The sequence below is a fragment of the Protopterus annectens genome, chromosome 7.part0, assembly GCF_019279795.1.
Source record: "Protopterus annectens isolate FY-2018-M chromosome 7.part0, PAN1.0, whole genome shotgun sequence".
In the NCBI taxonomy this organism is placed as follows: Eukaryota; Metazoa; Chordata; order Ceratodontiformes; family Protopteridae; genus Protopterus; species Protopterus annectens.
In genome coordinates this window covers 814,805,701-814,830,835 of record NC_056739.1, presented here as the reverse complement: position 1 = coordinate 814,830,835, position 25,135 = coordinate 814,805,701, and the positions used below count along the sequence as shown (strand labels likewise).

The window sequence follows — 25,135 nt, the reverse complement described above, 5'->3', positions numbered from 1 at the left end:
GTTTCCAGAGCAAAAGCTGGCTTTGCCAGGGCTATCCTATATGGTTTTCTGGAGGGTTCTCCTGGGCTTTCTTCCACCTAACTTTCCTCTTGAGCTTTTGCACTCTCCCTTTGGTGAAGAATACTGCAACAGTGATACGGAAGGACATAGTACATGTTTGCACGGTCTAGAATGTACATTTAAATGAGGTTTCTGATGAAGTTAGTCTTTTAAAATAGTAAACAAACAAAAGTGCTTAATTTTTAGTCTTCAGTTTATACATGAGTTTAAGGTGATAAGCTGTATTGAAGCCATTTTACAGATCACGAAATAAGGAGAAAACAATTTTGCCCGAGTCCCTGTCTTTGTTTACAGTGCCAGGGAATGACAGAAGGGCAGTAGCTGTACTGTGACTGTGTGTTAGGTGGAAGTCAGGTTGGGTGGATGTTAATAGATGTTCTTGTTGAAGACAGTGAAGGAGTTGTTTGTGAATACATCTTTCAAGAATTTTTGATAGAGTGATAATACTGCTACAGGCAAAAAGTTAAATGTGTCAGCAGAGATGCCACCTTTATGAAGAAAGATAATACAGGATTTTAATATCTGGCACGGAAGATATGAATTCAACAGTAGGAGTTTGGAGTGAATTTACATACTACTCCCCAAGATACAAAAAACTGGGATGGCTAGACAGAACTTGCATTTCACAGGAACATATGCATTTAATTGAAAGTTTTGATATGCATTCAATAAGTATTTCAGATTACGCACCAATAACAACTAAAATAAAAATGCAGGGTAATGAAATAAAAATGAGACACTGGCACTTTCCCACTTATCTGCTGAAAAGGGAGAAATTTAAGGATTGGGTAGTGGAAATCATTTAGGAGTTATTAGAGAAGATAGCAATTTCTTCTCAAAATATAGCTAGGGAGTGGGATAAAATTAAAGTGGAGTTTAAAAATAAGGTGGAAATGAAAGCGAGATATGGCTAAGTAACAAAAATAATTTAGAAGTTCTAACAAATTTGAAAGTATTGCAGAATAGGTGGCATCTCTCATAACAAGAGGAGGTTGATTAGGAGGATATGTGAAGCATTGGAGGTGAAAATTAAAGTGGGTGGGTTATTCTCTGATAATTTCTGCATGACCGGAGGAACCAGGCAGGGGTGTCCTCTTTCCCCTTTGTTATCTGCATTATATTTGCAACCACTGGCAAAAAAAATAAGGTACTCAGAAATTCAAGGATATAATTGGTATAGTAGTCAAGAAAAGCTGGCCCTATTCACAAATGATATTTTATACCTGATAAAACCAGAAAATGGGAAGAAGCCAATAATTTATTTATTTAAAAATAAATAACTAAAATAGCACCGGACAACATGAAGACACAGCAGACTACCACGTCTTCTAATCTCTTCTAAACTCACGTCCCTATTTCCAGATAAAACCTGACCTAACAGTATAACTTCAAAGTATAACAAGCTTCTCACTTACAGATTCTATTACTGCCATGAAAAGATGACTGGATCAGATAATTCTGAAACCATTTTGAGAATAAATGTGTTAATTTTAAGGCATATAAAATCCTAATGAAAACAATACATATGGGAGGGTTAAACTAATCAAAACTCCCAAATATCAGCATCTGTTTTGTAGACATACTTTGGATGACAAAACACACAGTCAACAGGTTGTGAGATAGACAAACTCCAGTATATTGTAAACCGTCCATTTGCGTAATAATTTGCTTTCAAGAAACCTTACTAAATCTCGAGATCAACATTAGACAGAAGAACTGATTATCATACTTGGATTTACAGGCTTAACAACAGCCAAGTTAATGAAAGTTGAATGCATTTTCTGTTTGTCTGACATAAGGCTAATTTACTAGTACTGTGTATACATGAAGCTATAAAATGGATGTATCTGCAGTTAGTGCTAAAACAAGTGGACCATGCACATGGACTGCACAATGTGCACAAATTAAAATGCGGCAATAAAGTACTTGCATTGCTAAGAAAACAGGAAAGCTCTCCAGGCAGCTTCATTACCAGTGCTTTTAGTGCACAAAAACAGAAGTGATCTTTTAACCAGTTTATTTTGGAGTCCTCCTTCCCCCTTGAAGGGTCCACTTCTTTTGATTTATGATGGGAACAAGGTGGGTTCATTACCCTACTAATAAAGCTTCCATTATTAGTACCTGTTATCAGCTATGCTGTGGTAAAAGAAGACTTATGGAGACCAGTGAAGATTATGCCCCACCATAAACCCCACAACAGGAATCTGACAAGGAGCCTATGACAGACCTGTACCTCAAAATATCTACTGCAATCAGCATCTTCAAGTATGTGAATGGGTCCATACAGACCAATGTCAGCATTAAAGGAGGAAACAAAGTACAGTGAACAAGGACAGCAGTGCCAGGAGTTTCTACTCCCTCCCTCCCTATCAGCAAATATGACGGCTGCATCCCACTGTAGGCTATGGGGGGGGGGGGGCAGGATGAAAGCGTTGGTATTTATGGCAATATTTTGTCATGCTCTTCTTCCAAACAACAGAGACTGTGCTTGTGTAGCGCTCATCTTACAAACCCACAAACACACGTATGTTTGGGAGGTTTCAGTTTCTTAGACAAATAATGAAGGAACTATTATATGTCAAGTGTTAGGCTCAAGATCAGAACCATACAAGTGACAGAACAGAGCTAAATTAGGCATATATCAGACTGGCAACACAGCATACACAATCAGGAAGCACATGTGTTACCAAGAAAGTACAGGTGTGTACACTTATCATAAATGTAGATGTTCGAGTGTATTCACTGTTGCAGTCATCACACTAGGGTTTATCTGCCTGCAGGTAGCCCTCAGTCAGCCCAAATACCAGAGTCTTGGGATTTCTGCGTTGGATGCTGTTGCCTCATCCATGACATCAGGTCGTCAGGGGTATAAAACATGCAGCAGACGCCATTACATCAGTTTTTCTTGCCCCAGATGTTAGCAGCCCCCAAAATAGGAAGCAATCAAATGGTGTAGAACACCTCCAGTAAAAAGTAAATACCATTTCCATAAGATATGGCCAAAAAAGAGGATAGGTAGAAAGTACAGAAAGACAGGGGGCTGGAGGGAGGATAACCAGGACTGCAACAGTGAATACACTTGAACATCTACATTTATGGCAAGTGTACACAACTAAACTATGTTCTTCGTATTTCACTGTTGCAGTCATCACACTTGGGTTGATTCCTAAAGCTGAAGAAGGGTGGAAGCAGTCAAGAAGTGGCAGGGCTGGCTAGCAGGCCTTGTAAGACTGCTGTGGCAAATCCAGCTCTGGATTTAGAAAAGATAGGCAAGTGTAATGCTCGGTGAAGGTGTGTAAAGAACTCCAGGTTGCAGCTTCCAGGATGTCCCTGGTAGGGGACTCCCCTGAGAAAATCTATAGAGTTTGAGGTAGTCCTAGTGGAATGAGGCATGATCCCCTGTGGGGTAGGTTTTACATGGTGTTTGTAGCAGAAATGGATGCAGTGTACTATCCATTTAGAAATGGATGGTTTTGAAATGGCCTTGCCCTCTGCCCCTGTAGCAAAGCTGACTAGCAGCTGGTCAGATTTTCTGAAAGGTTTAATCCTGTCAAGGTAGAACCTGAGCTGTCTCTGCACGTCCAAGGAGTGCAGGATCCTTTCCCCTTTATTTTGAGGATTAGGAAAAAGGTTGGCAAATGGATGGATTGGTTTAAGGCCACACTGGATATCACCTTGGGCATAAAAGATGGTTTAGTCCTGAGGGAAACCCTGTCTGCATGGAAGATAATGAAGGGTTCTACAGCCACAAGGGCCTGTAATTCAGACACTCTTCTTCCTGAAGTGATGACTAGCAGTAAGGCTGTTTTCCAAGAAAGGCATTTTAACTCTGTTGTAGCAGCAGGCTCAAAAGGGGGAAGTATGAGCTTCTCTAGTACAAAGTTAAGGTCCCAGGCAGGAGTGGGAGCTCTCCTTGAGGGTCTTAAATTGTTAGCTCCTCTCAGGAACTGTTTGATCAGAGGGTGGGAGAAGAGGGGTGGGCTCAGTATTGTAATGAGCTGAGATGGCAGAGGCATGAATCTTAATTGATGAGAAGAATAGGCCTATGTGGATCAGCTCTGCTAGGTAATCTAGGATTTGAGGCAAGGAGGGCCCGGCTGTGTCCTTCCCTTGAGACTGGCTCCAAGAACAGTATCTATTCCACACTTCTGAATAGGATTTCCTAGTACTGGGCCTCCTGGCCTCAAGGATAACATCCAGCACCTGTCTGCTGAGGGTTGTTGGTGATGTATTCAGGGAATAAGCCAGGCTGCCAGGTTCAGGTTTTGCAGCTGAGGATGCAAAATCTGTCCCTCCTGCTGGGACAGCAGAGAGGGGGTCTGATGTAGGTGCCAAGGGGTCTGATGTAGGTGCCAGGGTGGCACTGCTGTCAGACTGCATAGGAGTGGGTACCAGTGCTGGCATGGCCAGTCTGGTGCAATAAGGATTGTCCTTGGCCTGTCCTGTTTGATCTTGAGGAGTACTTTTGGAAGTAGGGGCAGAGGGGGAAAGGCATAGATTGACAGGTTTTCCCATGTGAAGGATAGGGCATCCACTTTCCAAGCTTGGCTGTGGAGAATTCTGGTGCAAAATGTGCTTAGCTGATGGTTTTGGGGGGGACGCAAAGAGGTCCACCTCTGGTGTCCCCCACCTGTGTATTAGAAGTTTGAACGAGTTTGGTTCTAGTTTCCACTCGTGCGGGTGCATTAGATTTCTGCTTAAGTCATCTGCCAGTGAATTTTGTTTGCCTGGCAGGACTTGAGCTTGCAGGTGCACTTGGTTGCTTAAGGCTGTGTTCCACAGGGCCATGGTTAACCTGCAGAGTGGGTAGGAGTGAGTTCCCCCCCTGCTTGTTTATGTACCACATAACTGTGGTGTTGTCTGTCTATCAGGAGTTGTCCTGGCAGGATAAGTTATTTGAAGGCTGTCAAATGTATTCTGTACAGCTAACATTTCTTTTTGATTGATATGCAGGTGAGTTTGTCCTGGGCTCCATTTGCCTTGAATGCATTTGCCTGCCATGTGAGCCCACCATTCAGTCTGATGCGTCTGTTGTCAGAGTTGGGACGGCGGGGGGGTTGTGAGAAAGGGAGTCCCCCTTGTTGTGGTTGCAAGCCTCTGCCCACCAAAGGAACTCTGTCCTTAGGCAAGGAATGATAGGGATCACTGTTTCCAGGTCCTGGGAATGTTGACACCAGAGACTATTTAAGTACCATTGAAGTTTCCTCATATGCAGTCTTGCATATGGAATCAGTAGAATACATGAGGCCATGAACCCTAGGGCTTGCAGAATTTTTCTTGCAGATAGCTGGGTTTGGGTGGCCAGTATTTTGAAATAAGTTGTCAAGTAAACCTGCCTTTCTGGAGTGAGGAATGCCATCTGGAAAGTTGTGCTCAAGCTTGCTCCCAGGAATACAATATTTTGGCTGGGTACCAGATGTGATTTCTTTGCGTTGATGGTATACCCCAGAGAAGTTAGGAGTCTCTTTACAAACGTCACGTGCTGAAGTAGCAATTCCTGACTGTCCGCCTGAATCAGGCAATTGTCCTAAGTATGGGAAAATTTGAATATTTCTCTGCCTGCAGTAAGCAATGGCTGGAGCCAGGCACTTTGTGAATACCCTGGGCACAGTAGATAAGCCAAAGGGAAGTGCAGAGAACTGATAGTGCATACAGCCTGCCCTGAAATGTAGATATTTCCTGCAAGATTCCCTTATAGGGATGTGCAGATAAGCTTCTTTTAAGTCTGGCTAGCATAAGAAGGAGCTGCTGGAGTGCATGCATTTTGAATTTTGGTACCACCAGGAAGGTGTTTAGGGTTGACAGATCCAGAATAGGGCACCAAGAGTTCTCTTTCCTGGGCACCAGGAAGAGTCTGGAGTAGAAACCCTGTCGCCTTTGCTCTGTTGGCACAGGCTGAATAGCCCTGATACTGAGAAGAGAAAGTAATTGCTTTTGGGCCTCTGTCCACTGGTTTGGAGGAAGGTCTGGCAATCCGCTTGGGGTTGGCAGAGAGTGGAAATAGAATCTGTATCCCTGGGATACAATGTTTAAGACCCATCAGTCCTGGGTAATATACTCCCAGTTTTTTCAATGCAGGGCAAGTTTTCCTCCTAGTGGTGCAAGTACTTGGGCATGACTGGGAAGGATTAAGGACAAGTCATTGTGAACGTTTTCCATAGTGGGGTGACTTACCACTCCCAGTTTTTGAGGGGGAAGCACTCCATTGTTTAGATCTGTGCATACCCTGAGACTGTAGTCTATGTGGTCTGTTGCCCCTGGGTTTGGGCTGAGAAGGTCTGGAAGGAAAGGGCCAGTTTTTTTTGAAGGCAAATGCCTACTGAATCTAGGTGGCTGTACCTGTAAGAAATCTTTAACAGTTTGCACGGATTTAGCTTTTTCCTCCATCTTTTTAAGAACTTCTTCTGCTTTAGATCCAAACAAACATTCTTGGTTTAACGGAGCATCAAGTAATTTTGCCTTGACATGGTCTGGCAAGATTTGTTCCTTCAGCCAAGCATGTCTTCTCAGAACAGACCCAGTGATAGCAGCCCTGCAAGATGCTTCTAAGGCAATAAAACCACACTGCAAAGTAGGTTTACCAACTTGGTTTGCAGAATGCACTAAGTCTTGTAAGTCCTTATTTTCTGCACAATCAGGAATCAACAACATTTTTTTGTTTAATTAGATCAATAATATGCTGCTGGTACTTCAACATGTGAAGCTGGCAATTTAAAGTCCTGATGGCAAGAGTTGCAGAGGTATATGCCTTCTTATCCCATCTGTCTAGAGCCCTAGAATCCCTGTCTGAAGGGGTAAGGTTTTTGGCTGTAGAAGCCTTAATACCTTTAGGTCCCTGGGAAATGGTCATTGGATCCGCAGTGGGATTTTTAAAGAGAAATTTGTGAGAGTCAGGTACTCTGTAGCATCTGTCAAGCTTTCTAGGAGCAGGGTGGTAAAGTATCATGGGTAAGGCTGGATTCCATGAAAACATCATCTACAATATCCAGGACAGGGAGAATAGCTAGAGGCCTATGCTGAGGCAAGTCTAAAAATTCCGAGTCTCTTTTTGGACTGTGAGTGGTCCTGGCATTCCCAGCAGAAATGCTCTCTTAGGGTATGCAAGGTTTCACCGAAAGAAAGGTCCTCTGGGGGGGAGGCTGAGGGAATTGAATCCTCTGCATCTGAGTCCTCATAGGTAGATAAGGGTATGTCCTGGTAATCACAGGGGTCAGAGTCATCAGAGTCATGGTCTGAAGAATCAGAAAAAAAATCAAATCTTTGTCTTTTAGATGGGGAAGGCTGACTTCCCCTAATTAAAGTAATGAGGTCTTCAGCCATTCTAAGCATTTGTTTCTGTGGCATGGGAGCTTGAGAATGTGCTTTGGTCGTCGGTTTCCTAGGCGTAGTGCGAACTCTGGGCCTGTGAAATTCGGTAGATTTAGTCATTAACAAAATAGACGGTTTGACAGAAACATCAGAAGGTCTGAATACACCCTCAGAAGCTGGCTCCTACACAGCAGCTCTGGACCCATCCAAGGTAGAGACATCCACAGGTTCCATAGTCGAAGAAGCATCTCGTGGCATATCGGACTCTGAATGGGTCTCAGTAGAGGCCTGCTAATCTGTAGAAGTGGGTAACAGGGGCTGCGAAGCACCTCACTGAGCACCAGCAGAATGGCGACTAGCTTAACTGAGGTGTCGTCAGCAGTTTTGGACCTATGTGGTCTGTCTCTGTCTTTATCTTTGCGTTTTTTCGTTAGATCAGTAGTCGGATGGCTTACTGAAGCCATTTCAGAATACAGAGAATAACAGTAAAAGCATTGAGAGACAAAAACAGCCAGACGACAAATAGTTCGGGTGTTGAACAAGGCACAAAACCAACAGTGAGGGACGTCGTGGTTTGGGCCTAAACAGGTGACCCAGTAAGAATGAAAATCTCTGTGAGGTATTTGCTTTCCACAGGCAAGACAATAGTTAACTTTTTCTGACATCGATTAGAGCAATAAAAAAGGATCCCCAATGGGGTACTTGGCTTTAGAAGACTTCAGGTTTGAAACTCGAAAAATGAACATTTCAGGTAGCTGCCGACCAGCACTTGTGAACTGCTTCTGATTCGGGCTCCCGCACAGCAAGAAAAGCTGATGTAATGCTGTCGGCTACATGTTTTATACCCCTGATGACCTGATGTCATGGATGAGGTGACAGCATCCGATGCAGAAATTCCAAGACTCTGGTATTCGGGCCGACTGAGGGCTACCTGCAGGCAGATAAACCTAGTATGATGACTGCAACAGTGAAACATGAAGAACATCAGGGATGACAGAACATTTTAACATTGCCAAGCTAGAAATATTAGAAGAGGAACTTCCAACAGCTACATGTTACATGCTGCAGAAACCTTAGAAAGTTGTATTTAATATTTGGTCACTAAGGTATCAAATTAAAAGATGTCACCAATCAGTGACTAATGCAAGCATGATGCTGTAAGGATCAGAAAAGTGTCCAGTGCCCATGGTTTTAAACTTTAACTAAACTATGAAACATTTACTTACTATTCAAAATACCACAAACATGCGACCAAAGATTTTATAAATGGACTAGATTACCTTTAGGGAATTGGGCAGTGCCAAATGGATTCAAAAGTGGAGGCTGCTTGCTTATCCCAAAATAACAGATCAAATATTGCAACACATTGGTATAAAAACAACTGATTTTCATAATTAATGCAATGGAATAAACATCCTACCTTTGTCAAAGTCTAGGACAACACCACAATGTTGCTGGTAATAGCAGAACGCAATCCCTAGTTCAAGAAGAGCTGATAAAGCCTTTTTAGTGTCAAACAGTGGCCAGAACTATCCATGTTTGAAGGGCGATATTCCACTAACTGAATCAGGAATAAGTAACAGAAAGTGTACTTCCTAGTACTGTAACCCACTGCAGCTCTCCAGGAATATTAGCACTCCCCAGCATAGTACAGCATCTCAGTGCATTTCTCCAAGGATACCAGTGCGATAGCCCTGTTTCATGTCAATGAACCCAAAACACTTATCAAAAGGAAGAGTGTTACATCATTTAAGGGCAACTCTCAGGGTCTGAATTCGATCCCTGGCATATAATGGATGATGCTGTATGTATCAAAGGAACAGGCTACAGCCAGAAAACAAACACACTTGGAATGTTCTCATTTGGGAATACAAGGTTTGCAATAATGTGAACATATATGCATGGCACAGATCAACAAGTCATTTCTGAAATGATAATATGAAGTCCAACAGAGAAAAAAAACAAAGGGGGGACTCTGCCCCACTGACCTGGAGGGATAAAGCCCTGACTACTCAGGCAACTCCTCTTCAACTAGCAGTTTAAGTACCTAAAGCGGGGGTGGTGAGAAAGGAAGGCTGAGTTTATTTCAGATCACCCTTCCAGAGACAGAGGAACAGGAGATGACATGCTCCTGGGAGATGACCACTCATCCTAGCTTTGGTGAGACCAGACCAGTCAAGCAGCTGCTACGCTGAGTATCACTGGATACGTGAATGCTCACCTTCAGGACCAGAGCAGAGCCACTCACAATAATCATACCTCATTGCCCATCTCCACCAGCACACAAGGGAGGGAGGGCCCAATCATAAATCCTAAGCTACTGACTGAGTGGCATTGGTGGCTCTTGGGCTATCCAGTCTTTCCAACTCTCTCACCATGCTCAATTTTCTCCCACTCTTTTCTGTACATGGAGACGGTTGGTGACTGAGATCAGGCGGTCAAACTGGACACATCAGACACGGTACTGGGGCAAGGGACAAGCTTAAGAGAATAATACTGCACAGGGAATATAAAATAATCCCTCACATGAAACCCACAGAGAAAAAAACTTTAAAGTGGGGCAAAAACTGGAATTTACAGAGGTAACTCACAAGTTTGAAAATGGTATCTGCACAGAATAAGAACAGGCAACAGACAGAAAAACAGTAGCAAAAGCATTGGGCTGATTTCTACACATCGTTGTGACTGTAGCAATCATTCATAGCCTTGCAGTCACATGACTTGCCTGGGCCTAGGGCTCAGAGCTTCATTAATGTTTTTTGCTTCACAGTGTTATTCACTGTTATTTCATATAAACACATATAAACAATGCAGAAATTAATTAAGATGGCTGTAGATTACTATATTATACCTCAAAGAAGAAAGAATGCTGAATACAAAAACAAGCACCATACACTTGAAGAATCAAGAAGTATAGAGGTATAAATGAGGTTAATAAAGTAGCTGGCGAGGTAAAGTATTACCACTTAGTTTTTACACCATGGTTGGTATGCTGTATACTACTCTTTAATCATTCCCTCCCCCTTCCCCACCACTGCCAAATTTAACAGCTTATAGAAATAAGTGGTCGATACAACTGTAAAAGCAGTAATAAGCAACTCCTGGCAAATGTTGTAAACAATCAAGACTGTGAAATCTCAGAAATCTTTCTTACTCAAGTCAGCAATCTTTGGGTGTGGGGACACAAGACAGAAATCTTCCCAGTAAAAACATTTCTTTTGGCAATTATTCTCCTTCCTCATATTGAAAAATTTAAGAAACTGTTACTCTTTTGTGACTATGCTTACGAGTATTGATTACAAATGTCACTTCTGACACAGAGAAAAGATCAAAGAGAACAGATTGCAGTGGTTCGGACATGTGCAGAAAAGCAGAAGACAATCTGGTGAAGAAGACTTGGGACAGACAGAAAGAAGGTAAGGGAAAACGAGGACGTCCAGCAAAGAGGTGGGTGGAATGTGTGAAAGAAGATCTGCAACAGTCAGGCATGAGTGTTGAAGAAGGTACGAGTGTGGCACTGAATCTAGAGAGATGGCGACAGTAAACATGATACCCTCACTCCATGTAGAAAAAGGGGGCTGATGATGATGACTTCTGACACAGAGACCTCCCCATCCCCATTTTCTACAGTGCTGAAGCCCATCACCAACAGATGTCAACATTCAGTACTGACAAAAGTGTGCCTTTTTATTTCAATTACTTTTCACTTATTTTCCAAAAATTTTTCTTTGTTCTTCCTTTTCAGTGACTGTGACCTTCACAGCTACACAGTTATTCAAAAGACCCATTCTAATCAAGTTTAGATTGGCTAAAAAAGGTAACTTGGAATTACAAGCAGTTAACACCATTCTGAAGTTTAGAGTTCTGTCTGCCTGTCCATAACATATACCTACTGCACATGAAATCCAGAATATAGTGTGTGCTGTGCCTATCACTACCTGTTCATTAACAGCACTGCAGTACTACAGAAGCACAGAAGCTGTCACAGTTGCCGAATTGTGATTATGAGCTATATTATGCAGCTCACCAATTTCATTACCTGGAAACTGGGGTATACATGCAAGAACCAGTAATACAAATCTGGTAGTCAATGTACTCGTACCCACAACCTGCATGTAGGTCATGACTGTTCCCCATCACCGTACTGTAATTCAGAGATAATGTTCTTCTAATAATATGAAAAGAGTAATCAGACAGCCCTGTCACAGCAATCCTGATCAGTAAATCAAAGATAGACGACTGCAAATAAACAAACGCAAAACAACCATGCAAAATAAAGGAAATAAACAAGCAGGCACTTTCTTTCTTGGCTCACCTTCTGAGTCTCATCCTTCTTCTCCTGCTTGAGACTATCAGTTAAGTTGATTAGTTTATCCATGGCTTCCACCTGCCTGTTTAGATGCTTCAGATACATCCCACAGCCCCTGCAGAAGGCTTCCAGCATCAGGCCAAAGCGCTGACTCACAGTCTTGCTGTGCATTTCAGACCTACAAGAAAGCAGATCACATCTTAAGAACTACAACATCCAGTGCAACTGATGGTTACAGCAAAACATCTGTAGTGATGTGGCACACAGTAGAACACCATAAAAATACAGTTGTGTGATGCAGTCAGACCAAAATGTCTTGCCTTCACAGTTTTCAGCACAGTTTCAGTTTACTGTCAGTGAAGCACTCTGACTGAATCTGTCACTCTGAAAGGCATATCTCATCTTTCACAGTTGCAGCCAACCTCATATCAGGAGATGAAAGCTTACTATTGACAGAATCTCACCTTTTTATTTTAAATCCCCCAGTGCGACTGAGCGGGATGGCTCCTCTATTTGCAAACAATAAGCTAAACAATTCCACAACAGCAGCAGCCAGGCAAGAGCCCTACAGCCATTTCAGTCCTGAGCAGTAATCACAATCAGCATATCTGCGCTGTGATGGGAGTCAGGTAAGCAGGCAGTAAGGCAACTGGCTGGTCCTCCAGGGAGACCACTCCCCTGTGGTGGCTCTTTCAGGCTCTACTATGTGCTGCCCTCCAAGAGAAGCATGCTCCCACACAGTGAATTCCTCTCAGTGTACTGTGAGATTGCATTTAGTAGGGCTGGCTCTATAGGCTCAAGCTCCAAGATATGAAACACTTAATGCACCCACTAGAAATCCATTTTGTGATGAACCACAGCTATCTCTCTCCTCCTAGGACTGGCAAACCAGCAATGGCTGCTCATTCCCATCCTCTCTCACTAGCCCCTACTGAAGCCCAAGCCACTATCAACATTTAGGTCACCTGTAACATACCCATAGCTTCATCCTTCTGACTCCCAGCCTTAGTCCAAAAAGTACAGTGGAATATGTTATAAGTGCCATTTACAGTACCTTTAAGGAGCAAAATGAAAGCTGCTTTTCTAAGGAGAGATCCCTCCCCAACATGCTATAAAAAGAAGTTATCTTCTTACCATAACGTTCCATGTTATTTGTTCATTTCGCCTTCATTCTTTACTGATGGGTTCAGAGCCGATCCCTCAACTCCGATATGGTCAATTGCAAAGCGCGAGGTCTTCAAATAGCTCAAGGCCAAGTCCCTATCCCATGATGCACCTGTGATGCACCTGTGAATTACCTCAGATCTTGTTTGCTGCGTATACTAATACCATATGTCATTCTTACATTCCTTGAGAAAAGGAAGAGAAGGTTTGAGTAACCAGGATGGAACCAGCATCTCGGTCATCTATCAGCCCAGGAGGGGGTAGGAGGGAGGGACATAAGAATGAAGGCAAGATGAGCAACTCACATGGAACGTTATGGTAAGTACATAACTTCTTTATGTGAAGTTGTTCAATCTCGCCATTCATTCTTTACTGATGGGTAGCGTCCCAAGCACCATCAATCAAGGGTGGCTCACGGGAGTATATTTCTCAGGACCGTGGATCCAAAGGAGGCCCTGTCCCTGGAGGCTTTGTCAACTTTGTAATGAGTGATAAAAGTATGAGGTTTTGACCAAGTGGCTGCTGCACAAATATTATCAATAGGAAGTCTGGCAGAAAAAGCAGATTATGTAGAAACTGCTCTGGTTGAGTGAACTTTAATCTTGTGTTGCAAAGGTATATTGGCAGCTGAATAGGCAAAGGTGACACAATCAGATAACCACTTAGAGTTGTTTTAGCCACTGGTCTCCCTTTCTGGAATCTGAAAATGAAAGAAAAAGCTGGTCTGATTTCTTAAAATCTTTTGTTCTATCCAAATAGAATCTGAGCTGTCTGTGAAGATTTAATTTGTGCAGCATATACTGTTAGAATGATTGGGGAAGAGAACTGGCAAATCAATAACTTGGTTGAGATTGGCTTCAGTGCAAACTCTGGGCAAGAATGAGGGATTTGTTCTAAGTGATATTCTGTCAGAGTGAAATATCAAATAGGGAGGCTTGATGGATAAAGCCTGAAGCTCTGACACTCGGTGGGCAGAAATAATAGCTACCAGAAAGATGGTCTTTCAAGACAAAAATTTGAGATCACAAGATAAAGCTGGCTCAAATGGCGAGATAATTATAGGTGAAAGCATAAAATTTAGATTCCATGGAGAATAGAGAGATTTCACAGGGGGTCTAATATGAAAAGTCCCTTTGAGAAATGCTTTAGATAACTTGTGAGACATGATATTCAAACCTTCAAATCCAAGATGAAAATTAGAAATAGCAGCCAATTGTACCCGAACTGTTGCTGCTGCAGCTCCTTTGCTGAAAATCATAGTCAAGAATTCTAAAATGGAAGTCATAGGGGCTTGGTAAGGACCAATATTATTTTTTGAGGCCCATATAGAAAATGTCTTCTATTTGCTAAGATATAGCTTTCTGGTAGAAGATTTGTGAAAGGACAAAAGGATCTGTTTTGTCTCATTGGAAAGGTTATGGAACCTGGCTATGATGGGAACTGGAGCAGCCAAGCTGTCAGCTTCAGGGACTGCAGAGTAGGATGAAGGTCCCCCGACGGGTGTGTCAGAAGTTCTGGAACTGGGTCCAAGATCCAAGGGTCCTCCAAAAGATGAAGTCGAAGGAAGGGGAACCAAATCTGATGAGGCTAATGAGGGGCTATAAGAATGATGGTCCTTCCCAGGGATTTTGCTTTCTGTAGAACCTTGGGTATCAACAGGATTGATGGAAATGCATACAGGAGACCTGGAGGCCAATTGTGCACGAGTGCATCCCTTGGGGCTTCTCCCAGAGGGGGAATAAGGGCAAAGTAGCTTCTGAATTTTGTGTTTATGTGACAGGCAAAAAGGTCGCAGCAAGGCTGGCCCCACCTGTGGGATATCCTGTCCACAATTTCTTTCTTGAGGGACCACTCATGGGGAAACAAGATTGCCCTGCTCAGTTTGTCTGCTATCACGTTGGATCTCCCTGGGATGTGTGTTGCCAACAGAAAGTGCTGAGTGGAAACAGCCCACTGCCAAACTCTGAGAGCTTCTCGACAAAGGGGGGTGAGACCTGGTTCCTCCTTGTTTGTTCAAGTACCAGACCACTGACATGTTGTCTGTCTGAATCGCAATCGTACCCAGAGGGAGAGAGTCCTGAAAGTACTGCAACACCAAACATACTGCTCTCATCTCCAGGATACTGACATGCAGATGTGTCTCTTGATCAGTCTATGTGCCTTGGGCAGTCTTTCCCTGACAATGCCCCCCCCCCCATCTTATCAGGGAAGCATCCGTGGTCACTGTGGTTGCTGGAGGGGGTAGCCCAAATGGGCATCCTATTGTGACATGAAGTGAGGTCAACCACCACTGAAGGTCCTTTTTGTAAGAATTTGTGATCATTATGGCATGATTCATGGGGAGCTCTTGGTAAGACCACTGAGTGAACAACAGCCACTGAAGTATTCTCATGTGCATATGAGCAAGTGGTATGGCTAGAATTGCTGCTGCCATCATGCCTAATACTTTCAGAACTTCCGATGCTGATGCTTTGTCCTTTGATATCAGGATGCTGATGTGTTGATTAAGAAGAGAGACTCTTTCTGTTGGAAGCCTTAGAGTGGTGGTAGTGGTGTTCAATTCTGCCCCTATAAAAAAGATATGCTGCGATGGCGACAAGGTAGATTTTTCTGAGTTGATTGTAATTCCCAGGTGATTGCTGAGAGACAGAGTGGACTCCCTGGCCTGAATGAGTTGATGACTGGTGGTGGAGGTAAGGAGCCAATAGTCTAGGTATGAAAACACCTGGAATCCTAGATGCCTCAGGTGAGCCATGACCACTGCCATGCATTTGGTGAACACTCTGGGGGCTGTAGTGAGAACAAAGGGAAGGGCTCGAAACTGATAGTGACTGGCTCCCAGCCGGAAGTGCAGGTGATCCCTGGATGGTCTGGCCATTTTTATGTGGTAGTACGCATCCTTGAGATCTATGAAGCACATCCAATTGTCTTTCCCTAAGAAGGGAAGTATAAACTGAAGCAGGACCATAAGAAACTTCTATTTCTTACATACTGGTTCAGTCTGCTGAGGTCCAATATGGGTCTCCAGTCCCCCGTCTTCTTTGGAACCAAAAAGAATCTTGAGTAAGTTCCGAATCCTGTCTGGTCTGCTGGGACTGGTTGGATGACTCTCTTTCTTAGCAACATTTGGACCACTACTGTTGCTTGTTCCCTGTAACTGGGTGGAACATCCAGGATTCGTCTTATGATTGGAGGGGGTGTGACGAATGGAATGAAGTATCCTCTGGAAATGATACTTTGTACCCAGCTATCTTTTGTTATACTGCGCCAGGCATCTGGGTACAAAGATAAGCCTCCAGAGCAGGACAGTCAGGCCTCCTCTCAAGAGTGTTGGTAGGGTGTCCCAGAGAAGTGATCTCTGTCACCCTGGTGTTGCGAACCCCCTCTGCCGTGAGGGCGCAGTCTTCCATTATTACCCCCTCCTCTGCCCCTGGAGGGGGGTTCACCACGTGTATCCTGAAAGGCTCCTCGGGCTTTTCGAAGCCACATTTTTCCTCCCTTTTGACCTTTAGGGTATGGTCGGGTAGGGGTGGAAAAATGGACCCTGACAGCAGACAGTCTTTCCATCCTGTTCACACCTGGTTAAGGTTTCCTTCACTTTAGGCCCGAAAAGGGACAAGCCATCAAAGGGAGTGTTCACGAAAGAAAACTTGAAAGGCTCCACGATGGAACACAAGTGCATCCAAGAATTCCTCTACCCGCTGCCCTACTCATTCCATCAGCTGCATAAGATATGAGGCACATGGACGAGTTGACGATAGAATTTAGGGTAGAAAGCTGGGCAGTAACTTTATCGGAAGCTGCTGCAGCTACTGTACCCTGAAGAGCATCTCCCAACTCCTTAAGGAGATCTCTTTGCAACCTAGTAAAATGGGTTAAGTAGTTCAGCGCACGGAGAGCAAAGGTCGCTGAACTGAACATGCACTTCCCATATCTATCCATAATCCCGGAGTCTCTGTTAGGAGGATGGCTAGACAAGGAAGATGCAGACATTTCCTTCTTGGTGGCTGCCACCACCACCATGGCATCAACCGGAACACCTTTGGTTAAAAATGTTTTGTCAACTGGGGCTGAAATAAATGTATTAGGCTTCCTGGGGGCAGGCTCTATAGTACCCGGAGACTCCCACACCCTTCATGAGACCAGCTGCATCAGCTTATCGAAGGGTGGAGTCACCCAAGAGGTGGAGGGCTGAGATCCGAAAGCCTTCAGGAGAACAGACTCATCCTCAGAAGGGCTTTTGGACTGCCAGTCACCCCTCTGCCTAAGGATCTGCCTAAGGATCTGAAGTATATCACCGAATGAGATATCTTCACAGGGGGACTGTGGGGACCCTTCTGACTCATCTAAGTCAGTATCCGATGTGAGAGACTCCTGCAGGGAGTCTAGGTGCTTCCTCTTGCACAATCTCTTCCTGGGAACCTCATCAGTGGGGGCCTCTGGTGGGGTCTTGGAAGAGCAGGGGCTACCCATTGGGGCTTCCTGAGGCTCTGGGTCTCTATGCTTGGTCAGGACATGTGATGCAGAAACAGGCACTTTTGGGGAGGAGGAGGGCAGACCCGAGGTCAAGGATGTCCTGGGAGACATGACTCTCCTCATGGCATCGAAAGCACCTCTGCTCTGATGTGAGGGAGCTGACGGATCCGAGGAAGCCATCGACAACCCCAGCACCTGGTCAGTGGGCTCCGAGCCCAAGGTAGGAGCTGAGCTCATCCGAGCCGAGGCCCTGAGAGTCAAAGTCGGAACTGACAAGTTGGTCCGACTATCCTCCCCGGACCCAACCAGAGAGTGTCGGCTCCTAGAGTCCTCGATAGGCACCAAGGACGAGTACATGGAGCCGAAGACACTGGAGCAGGCATTGGCTCTGAGGGTTCCACTAACATCAGGTCTGCCTCCTCCTGCTATGAAAGACCAGCATGGCTTGGAGGAGGAATAGTAATAGTCGGTGCAATGGTATTTGGCTCTGAAGCCATATGGGTCAAAGCCAATAACATTTTGGCTAATGCCGGTGCCAACAGCTTCTGTACCACATGATCTAAGTCCAGATCTGACAGGCTGATAGATGATAGAGACGATCATACCGAAGGTGGTACCGATTGGAGAATAGGACTCTTCGGAGCTTCGAAGACTGGTTCCAAGACTGGGGACCGGCTCCAAAAGGAAAAGACTGTCGGCTCCGAGATCAGTGGAGCCGAAGTCGATGACTTCTTCGATTTTTTTTTTGAGTCCCAAGTCTTGGAAGACTTTGAAGACTGACTGGAACCATCCTGGTCACTCAAAGCTTCCTGAAAACAAAAGGCTTCAACAAGCCTCTATCAATCGGTTTCCTCTTCCTTTCCTGCAGGGCCCTAGAGGAGAAGGAATGACAAATGGCATAATTGACTTGCAAATGCAGATCCCCTAGACAATAAACACAGTTGATATGGCTTGTCTGTAGCTGACATTTTCTGGCCACACTTGGGGAACTTTTTGAACCCAGATTTGGGGTGCTTGTCTTGATCCGCCATAATAAAGAGAAATATTTACCGCTACCACACAAAAAACAATAGTAAAGTTTCACCCAAAAGAATGGATAATAGGTAAGCCTTAATAAAAACAGGCTAAAACACACACACAATATGTGAAATCACACAAAGCAGGCTATGCCAACAAAGACAGCTGCTGAGAAATAACAATGTTATCTAAATAAGTAGAGCACACTGTAAAATTAGACAGCAATAAACGACTTAAGCCTTATAAATACAAAAAGGCTAGACAGACCACACAACTAAGAAATGTGACAAAAGGTCACTAAATAGCACAGCAAGCTAAAAGAAGGAAAGGCAATAAGCTTATTTATACAAACAAAAGTTTACTGTACTATGCCTCACATAAAAACACGAAGGCTAGACAGACCACACCTATAAGAACTACAACTATGACTAAAAGAGGCCAACTAGAAATATATGAAAGATAGTAAATTGGAAGGGAACAGCACTCTAAAAGTTATAAGAGCTTTATAAACAAACCTAACTATTCTATCAAAAACTTTTATAGTAATTTTAATGAAAGCATTTTCTTATCTGGCTCGAGCTAATTCAGAACCTCCGATCTGTTGCAGTGGCAAACTAGATCTGGGGTAATTCATAGGTGCATCATGGGATATGGACTTAGCCTCAAGCTATTTGAAGACCTCCAGCTTTGCAATTGGCCGTATGGGAGCCGAGGGATCAGCTCCGAACCCATCAGTAAAGAATGAACGGCGAGATTGAACAACTTCACATTAGCATGTTTCACCAACATATTCAATAGCTGCAAGTAAAATAGTTAAAGTAAGCACTGCTACACATCACTTTAAATCATCTACATAACTGATTACAAATCTGTAAATGGCTTTAAATCTCCAGCAACAGCTTGTGCAGGTGTTAGGACATGCATTTTGCAACTCACATATAAAAAGGAGAGTTGGGTCAATGTGAATGAAAAGACTCTTTTGGTACACCCCTACATGAAAAAAAATGTCCCATTTTAAAAGCTGGAAATGTGTCGAACATCCAAGCCTAGTTTTGGGCACACACAGGTTTGTACTTAGACAGGCATGCGTTTGTCAAAACAACAGAAGAGAATTTTTGTAGCAGATATATTGCATTATTTGACTAAAACAACACAGGATTTTTGCCAGATCAGAAGCCTGACTATTCACAGACAGCAACATTTGATGCATCTGCCATGGTTATTAATGCTAGGAGCATTAATTATATTTTTTATTGGAAAATTTGCTATGCTTCCACAAAACTGATGTTGCTACCATTTGGGAAACATACTTAAAGAGCAATGACTGGAAACCAGTTCTGTCAGGGTATAACTGTTTTAAAAGCTACAAACAGTCTAACAGAAAAACAGATACAAGTGTTACGAGAGGGATTAAAGATTGTTATGAAACTTGTGATTTTTATGTTTGATGGTAACACCAATACTGCAGATTATGTAACTGTGACAATAAAAACAACCCATACAGACATAACAGTTGTTGGAGTGTAGAGACCACCAAAGCTAAGTGTCGATGACCTATAGGAATTCATACATTGTTTGCATGAAACACAGGACAAAGTACAGTTTTGTACCTACCATAAATGTAGATGTCCGATAGGAATGCATCTGCAGTCCTTACAAATGGGTTGTCCTGTCGTTAGGCAGCCCTTCGGTCGGCCGGATTCCAAAGTCTGGGTCTGGCTTCAGCTGGTGTAGCACTTCACCCGACGTCATAGCTGCAGTTATTCGGGTATAAAGGCATCAGCCGACGCCATTTTCCTCAGTGTTTCTTGCCCCAGATGCCAGGTGCCCTCTTGGATGGCTAAATTTGGATAAATGCCAATGATTCCAAATAGTAGAGAGCAAACACATAAAATAAGCATGTATGTACATATATACAAACAAATACACCATAATAGATCCCCCCCAAGCTAGCTAAAAGATGGCAAATACCCTAGGAGTACCACAGGGGGAAGGCGGGTGGGTAATCCTGACTGCAGATGCATTCCTATCGGACATCTACATTTATGGTAGGTACAAAACTGTACTATGTCCTTCAAGGATGCATCTGCAGTCCTAACAAATGGGTAGAATACCATAGCCAAACTAGGGGAGGAGGAAAAAAGAGAGATTATGGTGTAGTTAGGATCCCTTGCAAAACAGCAGTGGCAAAACCTGCTCGGGATCTAGAGTATAAAGGTAAATTATAATGCTTGGCAAATGTATGCACGGAGGTCCAAGTAGCAGCCTCTATAATGTCCTTGGTAGCCACTCCTCGTAAGAAAGCTGTGGTAGTGGCTGTAGCCCTTGTGGAGTGAGGCCTGATGTTCTCTGGAGTTTTCTTTCTATGGTAGGAATAACAAAATCTAATGCAATTTCCTATCCACTTGGAGATTGTCTGTTTTGAAATTGCTTTTCCTTCTCTTCCTGTTGCATATGCTACCAGAAGCTGGTCAGTTTTTCTATTGCACTTGGTCCTGTCCAGGTAGTAGCGTAATTGTCTATGCACATCCAAGGTATGCAACAGTCTTTCTCCCCTGTTCTGTGGGTTGGGGAAGAATGTAGGTAGGTGGATAGCCTGGTTTAAAGAGACTCTGGATACCACCTTAGGCATAAATGTAGGATTTGTTCTCATGGACACTCTATCTTGATGGAAGATCAGGAAGGGTTGCACTGCCATTAATGCCTGTAGTTCAGAAACCCTTCTTGCTGAGGCGATTGCCAGCAGGAAAGCAGTCTTCCAGGATAAGTATTGTAATTCTGCTGTTGCTGCTGGTTCGAAAGGAGGAAGTGTCAATTTTTCTAGCACAAAGTTCAAGTCCCATGCTGGCAATGGTGGTTTCCTAGGAGGTTTTACATTTTTAATTCCTCTCAGAAACTGCCTGAGCAGAGGATGTGAGAAGACAGGAGGATCCAAGCTGTATTCTGCTGAAATAGCTGATGCATGTATCTTGATGGAAGAATAGGACAGGCCTGTATGGAAGAGCTCTGCCAAGTACTCCAGGATGTTGGCTATGTTTACCAGTGACACATCTTTTCCCTTTGCAGTACTCCAAATGAGATATCTTTTCCATTTTGCTGCATAATTCTTTCTTGTTGAAGGTCTGCGAGCCTCAAGGATAATGTCTTTAACCCTTTGGGATAATTTTGGGTTAATTGATCTTATGTAATGTTCCAGGCAGTCAGCTGCAGAGTTTTCAGGTTTGGATGCAGGATGTTGTAGTTGTTCTGTGTTAACAGCAATGGGATCAGGGGTAGTGTCCATATTTGTTCCCGAGACATGCTCCTCAGTAATGGGTACCACTGTTGCCTTGGCCAGTCTGGAGCTATCAGAATGATCCTTGGACGTTCCTCTTTGATCTTCAATAGCACCTTGTGCATCAAAGGAAGTGGTGGGAATGCATATGCTGTCAGGTTTTTCCAACTGAAAGATAGGGAGTCCACCTTCCAAGCAAGTGGGTGGTACGTCCTTGTGCAGAATTTCTTTAGCTGGTGATTGAGTGGGGATGCGAATAAGTCTATTTGTGGTAGTCCCCATTTTCTTGTGATGGCCTTGAAGATGTCCGGATGCAGCATCCATTTGTGGGCATCCGTGGTAGTCCTGCTTAATATGTCTGCTAGAATGTTTTCTTTTCCTGGTACAAAAATTGCTTGTAACTGAATGTTGTAGCTCAGAGCCACATTCCATAGGTCCAGTGCCAGCCGGCATAGAGGGTATGAATGTGTGCCTCCCTGTTTGTTGATGTACCACATAACTGTGGTGTTGTCTGTCCTTATCATCAACTGACCTTCTTGGAGAAATGGTCTGAATGACTGGATTGCCAATTTTACTGCCAGCATTTCCTTTAGATTTATGTGCAGGTGCAGCTGGTCTTGAGTCCATAAGCCTTGTATGCACTTGTCCAGCATGTGGGCCCCCCAACCGAGGTCTGAGGCGTCCGTCGTGATGGTTTGGCTTGGTTGACTGTTGCAGAAGGGCAATCCTGTGTTTGATTGACAGGCCTGAGCCCACCATAGGAACTCTTGCTTCAGGCATGGGATTATTGGAATTTTGGTTTCTAGGCTGTGCTTGTGTTGAGACCACAAATTCTTTAGATACCACTGTAGCTTTCTCATATGCAGTCTGGCATGAGGGACCAGAATTATGCAGGATGCCATGAAGCCCAGGGCTTCCAGTACTTTTCTTGCTGTTAGATGGTTCTGCTTTGTTAATGCCAAGAAGTAGAGAGGTAGTTGCTCTTGCTTTTCTACAGTTAGGAATGCCATTTGTTTTGATGTGTCCAGCTCTGCACCCAGAAAGGCTATTCTTTGGGATGGAATCAGCCTTGACTTTTTTATATTGACTGTATATCCCAGGGCTTGCAGCAGGTAAATGACTCTTTGTAAGTCTTCTGTTAGCTTGTTCTTGTTGTCCGCTTGTATCAGGCAGTCGTCCAGGTAGGGGTAAATTTGGATTCCCTGAAGCCTGCAATGAGCAATTACTGATGCCAGGCATTTCGTGAACACTCTGGGCGCAGTAGATAAGCCAAAAGGCAATGCTGAGAATTGATAATGCTCTGATCCTGCAAGAAATCTGAGGTATCTTCTGCAATTTGGTCTTATGGGGACGTGCAGGTATGCCTCCTTGAGATCTAGAGTTACCAGCCAAGACTCCTTGCCCAGCATGGGAAGAAGCTGCTGTAGGGTCAGCATTTTGAATTTTGGAACAATGAGGAATGTGTTTAAAGCGGACAGGTCGAGAATAGGCCTCCATTTGCTCTCTTTTCTTGGTACCAGGAAGAGTCTGGAGTAAAATCCCTTTCCTTGTTCCATAGATGGTACCTTTTCCACAGCTCTCATTCTTAATAATTGAGATATTTCTTTTAGAGCTTCTGCCCTTTGAGTAGGTGGTAGGTTTGGCATCCTCTTTCCTGGTAGAGTATGGAAATGGAACCTGTAACCTTGGTCTATAGTTTGCAAAATCCACTTTTCCCTTGTGATGCAATGCCAGTTCTTTGAAAATAAGGCTAGCTTTCCGCCTAAGGGTGCTTCCAGTTGTTCCCTGGTAGGCAGTGCCAGAGCCAAGTCACTGTGATTGTGTTGTTGTAGTGGTGGTGGCTGCGTCTGTGCCTCGCTGGTTGTTACCCTGCCACTGGCGACCCCTGTAGGCACCCCTGGATTGGTTTCTGCCTCTTGAACGCCTATTCCTGCCTCTCTGTGCTTTAGAGGAGTCCGGAAAGGACCAATTCTTGGAGGGCCAGTTCCTGCTAAACCTTGGAGGTTGGACCTGTAAGAAATCTTTCACAGTTTGTACAGATTTCGCCTTCTCTTCCATCTTTTTCAGTACCTGCTGTGCAGGAGAACCAAATAAATTGACCTTGTCCATGGGTGCATCTAAAAGCTTTGATTTGACATGGTCCGGTAAGGCCTGCTCTTTCAACCATGCATGCCTTCTGATAACTGTGCCAGTCATGGCTGATCTAAAGGAAGCCTCCAGTGCATCATAGCCACACTTTAAAGAATGGTTACTAACTTGCTGCATGTTATGTACCATTTCCAGAACATACTTCTTATCTAAAGATTCATCAGAGGACAGTTTTTTAGTTAACTGGTCTAGCATAAATTCTTGATATTGAATCATATGAAATTGACAGTTCAAAGCCCTAACTGACAGAGTAGCAGAAGTGTAAACTTTTTTACCCCATCTCTCTAAGGACCTGGATTCCCTTTCAGAGGGGAGGGGGTTTTTAGCAGATGTAGTTGCTACAGCCTTAGGCCCCTGGGAGATAGTCTCGGGATCTGCAAAAGGAGCCTTGTATAAATGGAGATGAGTGTCCGGGACCCTGTAGAACCTATTGGGCTTAACAGGGGCCGGAGGTAATGAATCAGGAGCAGTGCAAGCATCATTAAATGCATCATCTACAACAGAAAGAACTGGAGGTATAGCCAAAGGCCTATGCTGTGGCAAATGTAAAAAGGTTCTAAGCCTTTTCCTGGAGTCTGAGAAATCTTGGCCCTGCCACTGAAATTGTTCCCTCATAGCATGCAAGGTTTCCCCAAAGGAAAATTCCTCAGGTAGAGAGGCAGAAGGGATGGACTCTTCAGCATCAGAGTCTTCGTAAGGGGAGTAAGGAGCCTCTGGAGGGTCTGTATTTTCTGAGTCATCAGAGGAATCATCTGTGGATACTGGCTCTGGGGGCTCTGTTCTAGGCCTCTTCTCTGGAGGTGGATGAGAGGCCCTGTCTGGATGAGGCTGGGATCCACGGATTAAAGAAATGAGATCCTCTGCCAGAGAAAGCATATGGGAACTGGAGCTGGGCCTGTGAGAGGGGGGCTTAACAGGCACAGTTTTTGAAGCTTTAGCTGCTTTAGCCCTGGCAAAGGCCTTAATGGACATGGCTGCAGGAGGCCTAGCAGCTCCACGTGCAGGGGTTGAAATATCCAAGGGAATAGTGTCAGATAATTCCTGAGAAACCGCAACTGCAGGTTGGATTTCTGAGGCCGATTCCACCAGGTTAGAAGAGGCCTCGGTAGAAGGCATGTTTTCGGCTGGAGCAAGAACCGCTTGCTCGGTTTCAGCCGAAACCGAGACACTCGTGGTTTGCTTAACCGCGGTTTCGGCCGAAACCGCGAGTGTCGATCCTTTTCCCTGCATTTTTTGGTTATTTGTGAAGTCGGAGGATCCGACGGCATAATATAAGCAAAATCAGAGCCAAAAAACTGCTCAGCAAATTCCGACCGACGTCTAAGCGTCCGTCGGTTAAAAGAAGCACAGGCTAGACAAGCTGCTACGTCGTGGTCTGG

General features: G+C 44.1%; 1 protein-coding gene across 1 annotated transcript in view; it reads right to left on the bottom strand.

Moving 5' to 3' along the window:
• LOC122806106 (phosphatidylinositol 4,5-bisphosphate 3-kinase catalytic subunit alpha isoform-like) overlaps positions 1-25,135 on the bottom strand; it is a 943,896-nt gene that overhangs the window by 385,016 nt on the left and 533,745 nt on the right. Inside the window, exon 8 of the mRNA XM_044076344.1 lies at positions 11,684-11,855. Within this exon, the coding sequence (XP_043932279.1) occupies positions 11,684-11,855 (172 nt within the window). The remainder of the gene's footprint in view (positions 1-11,683; positions 11,856-25,135) is intronic.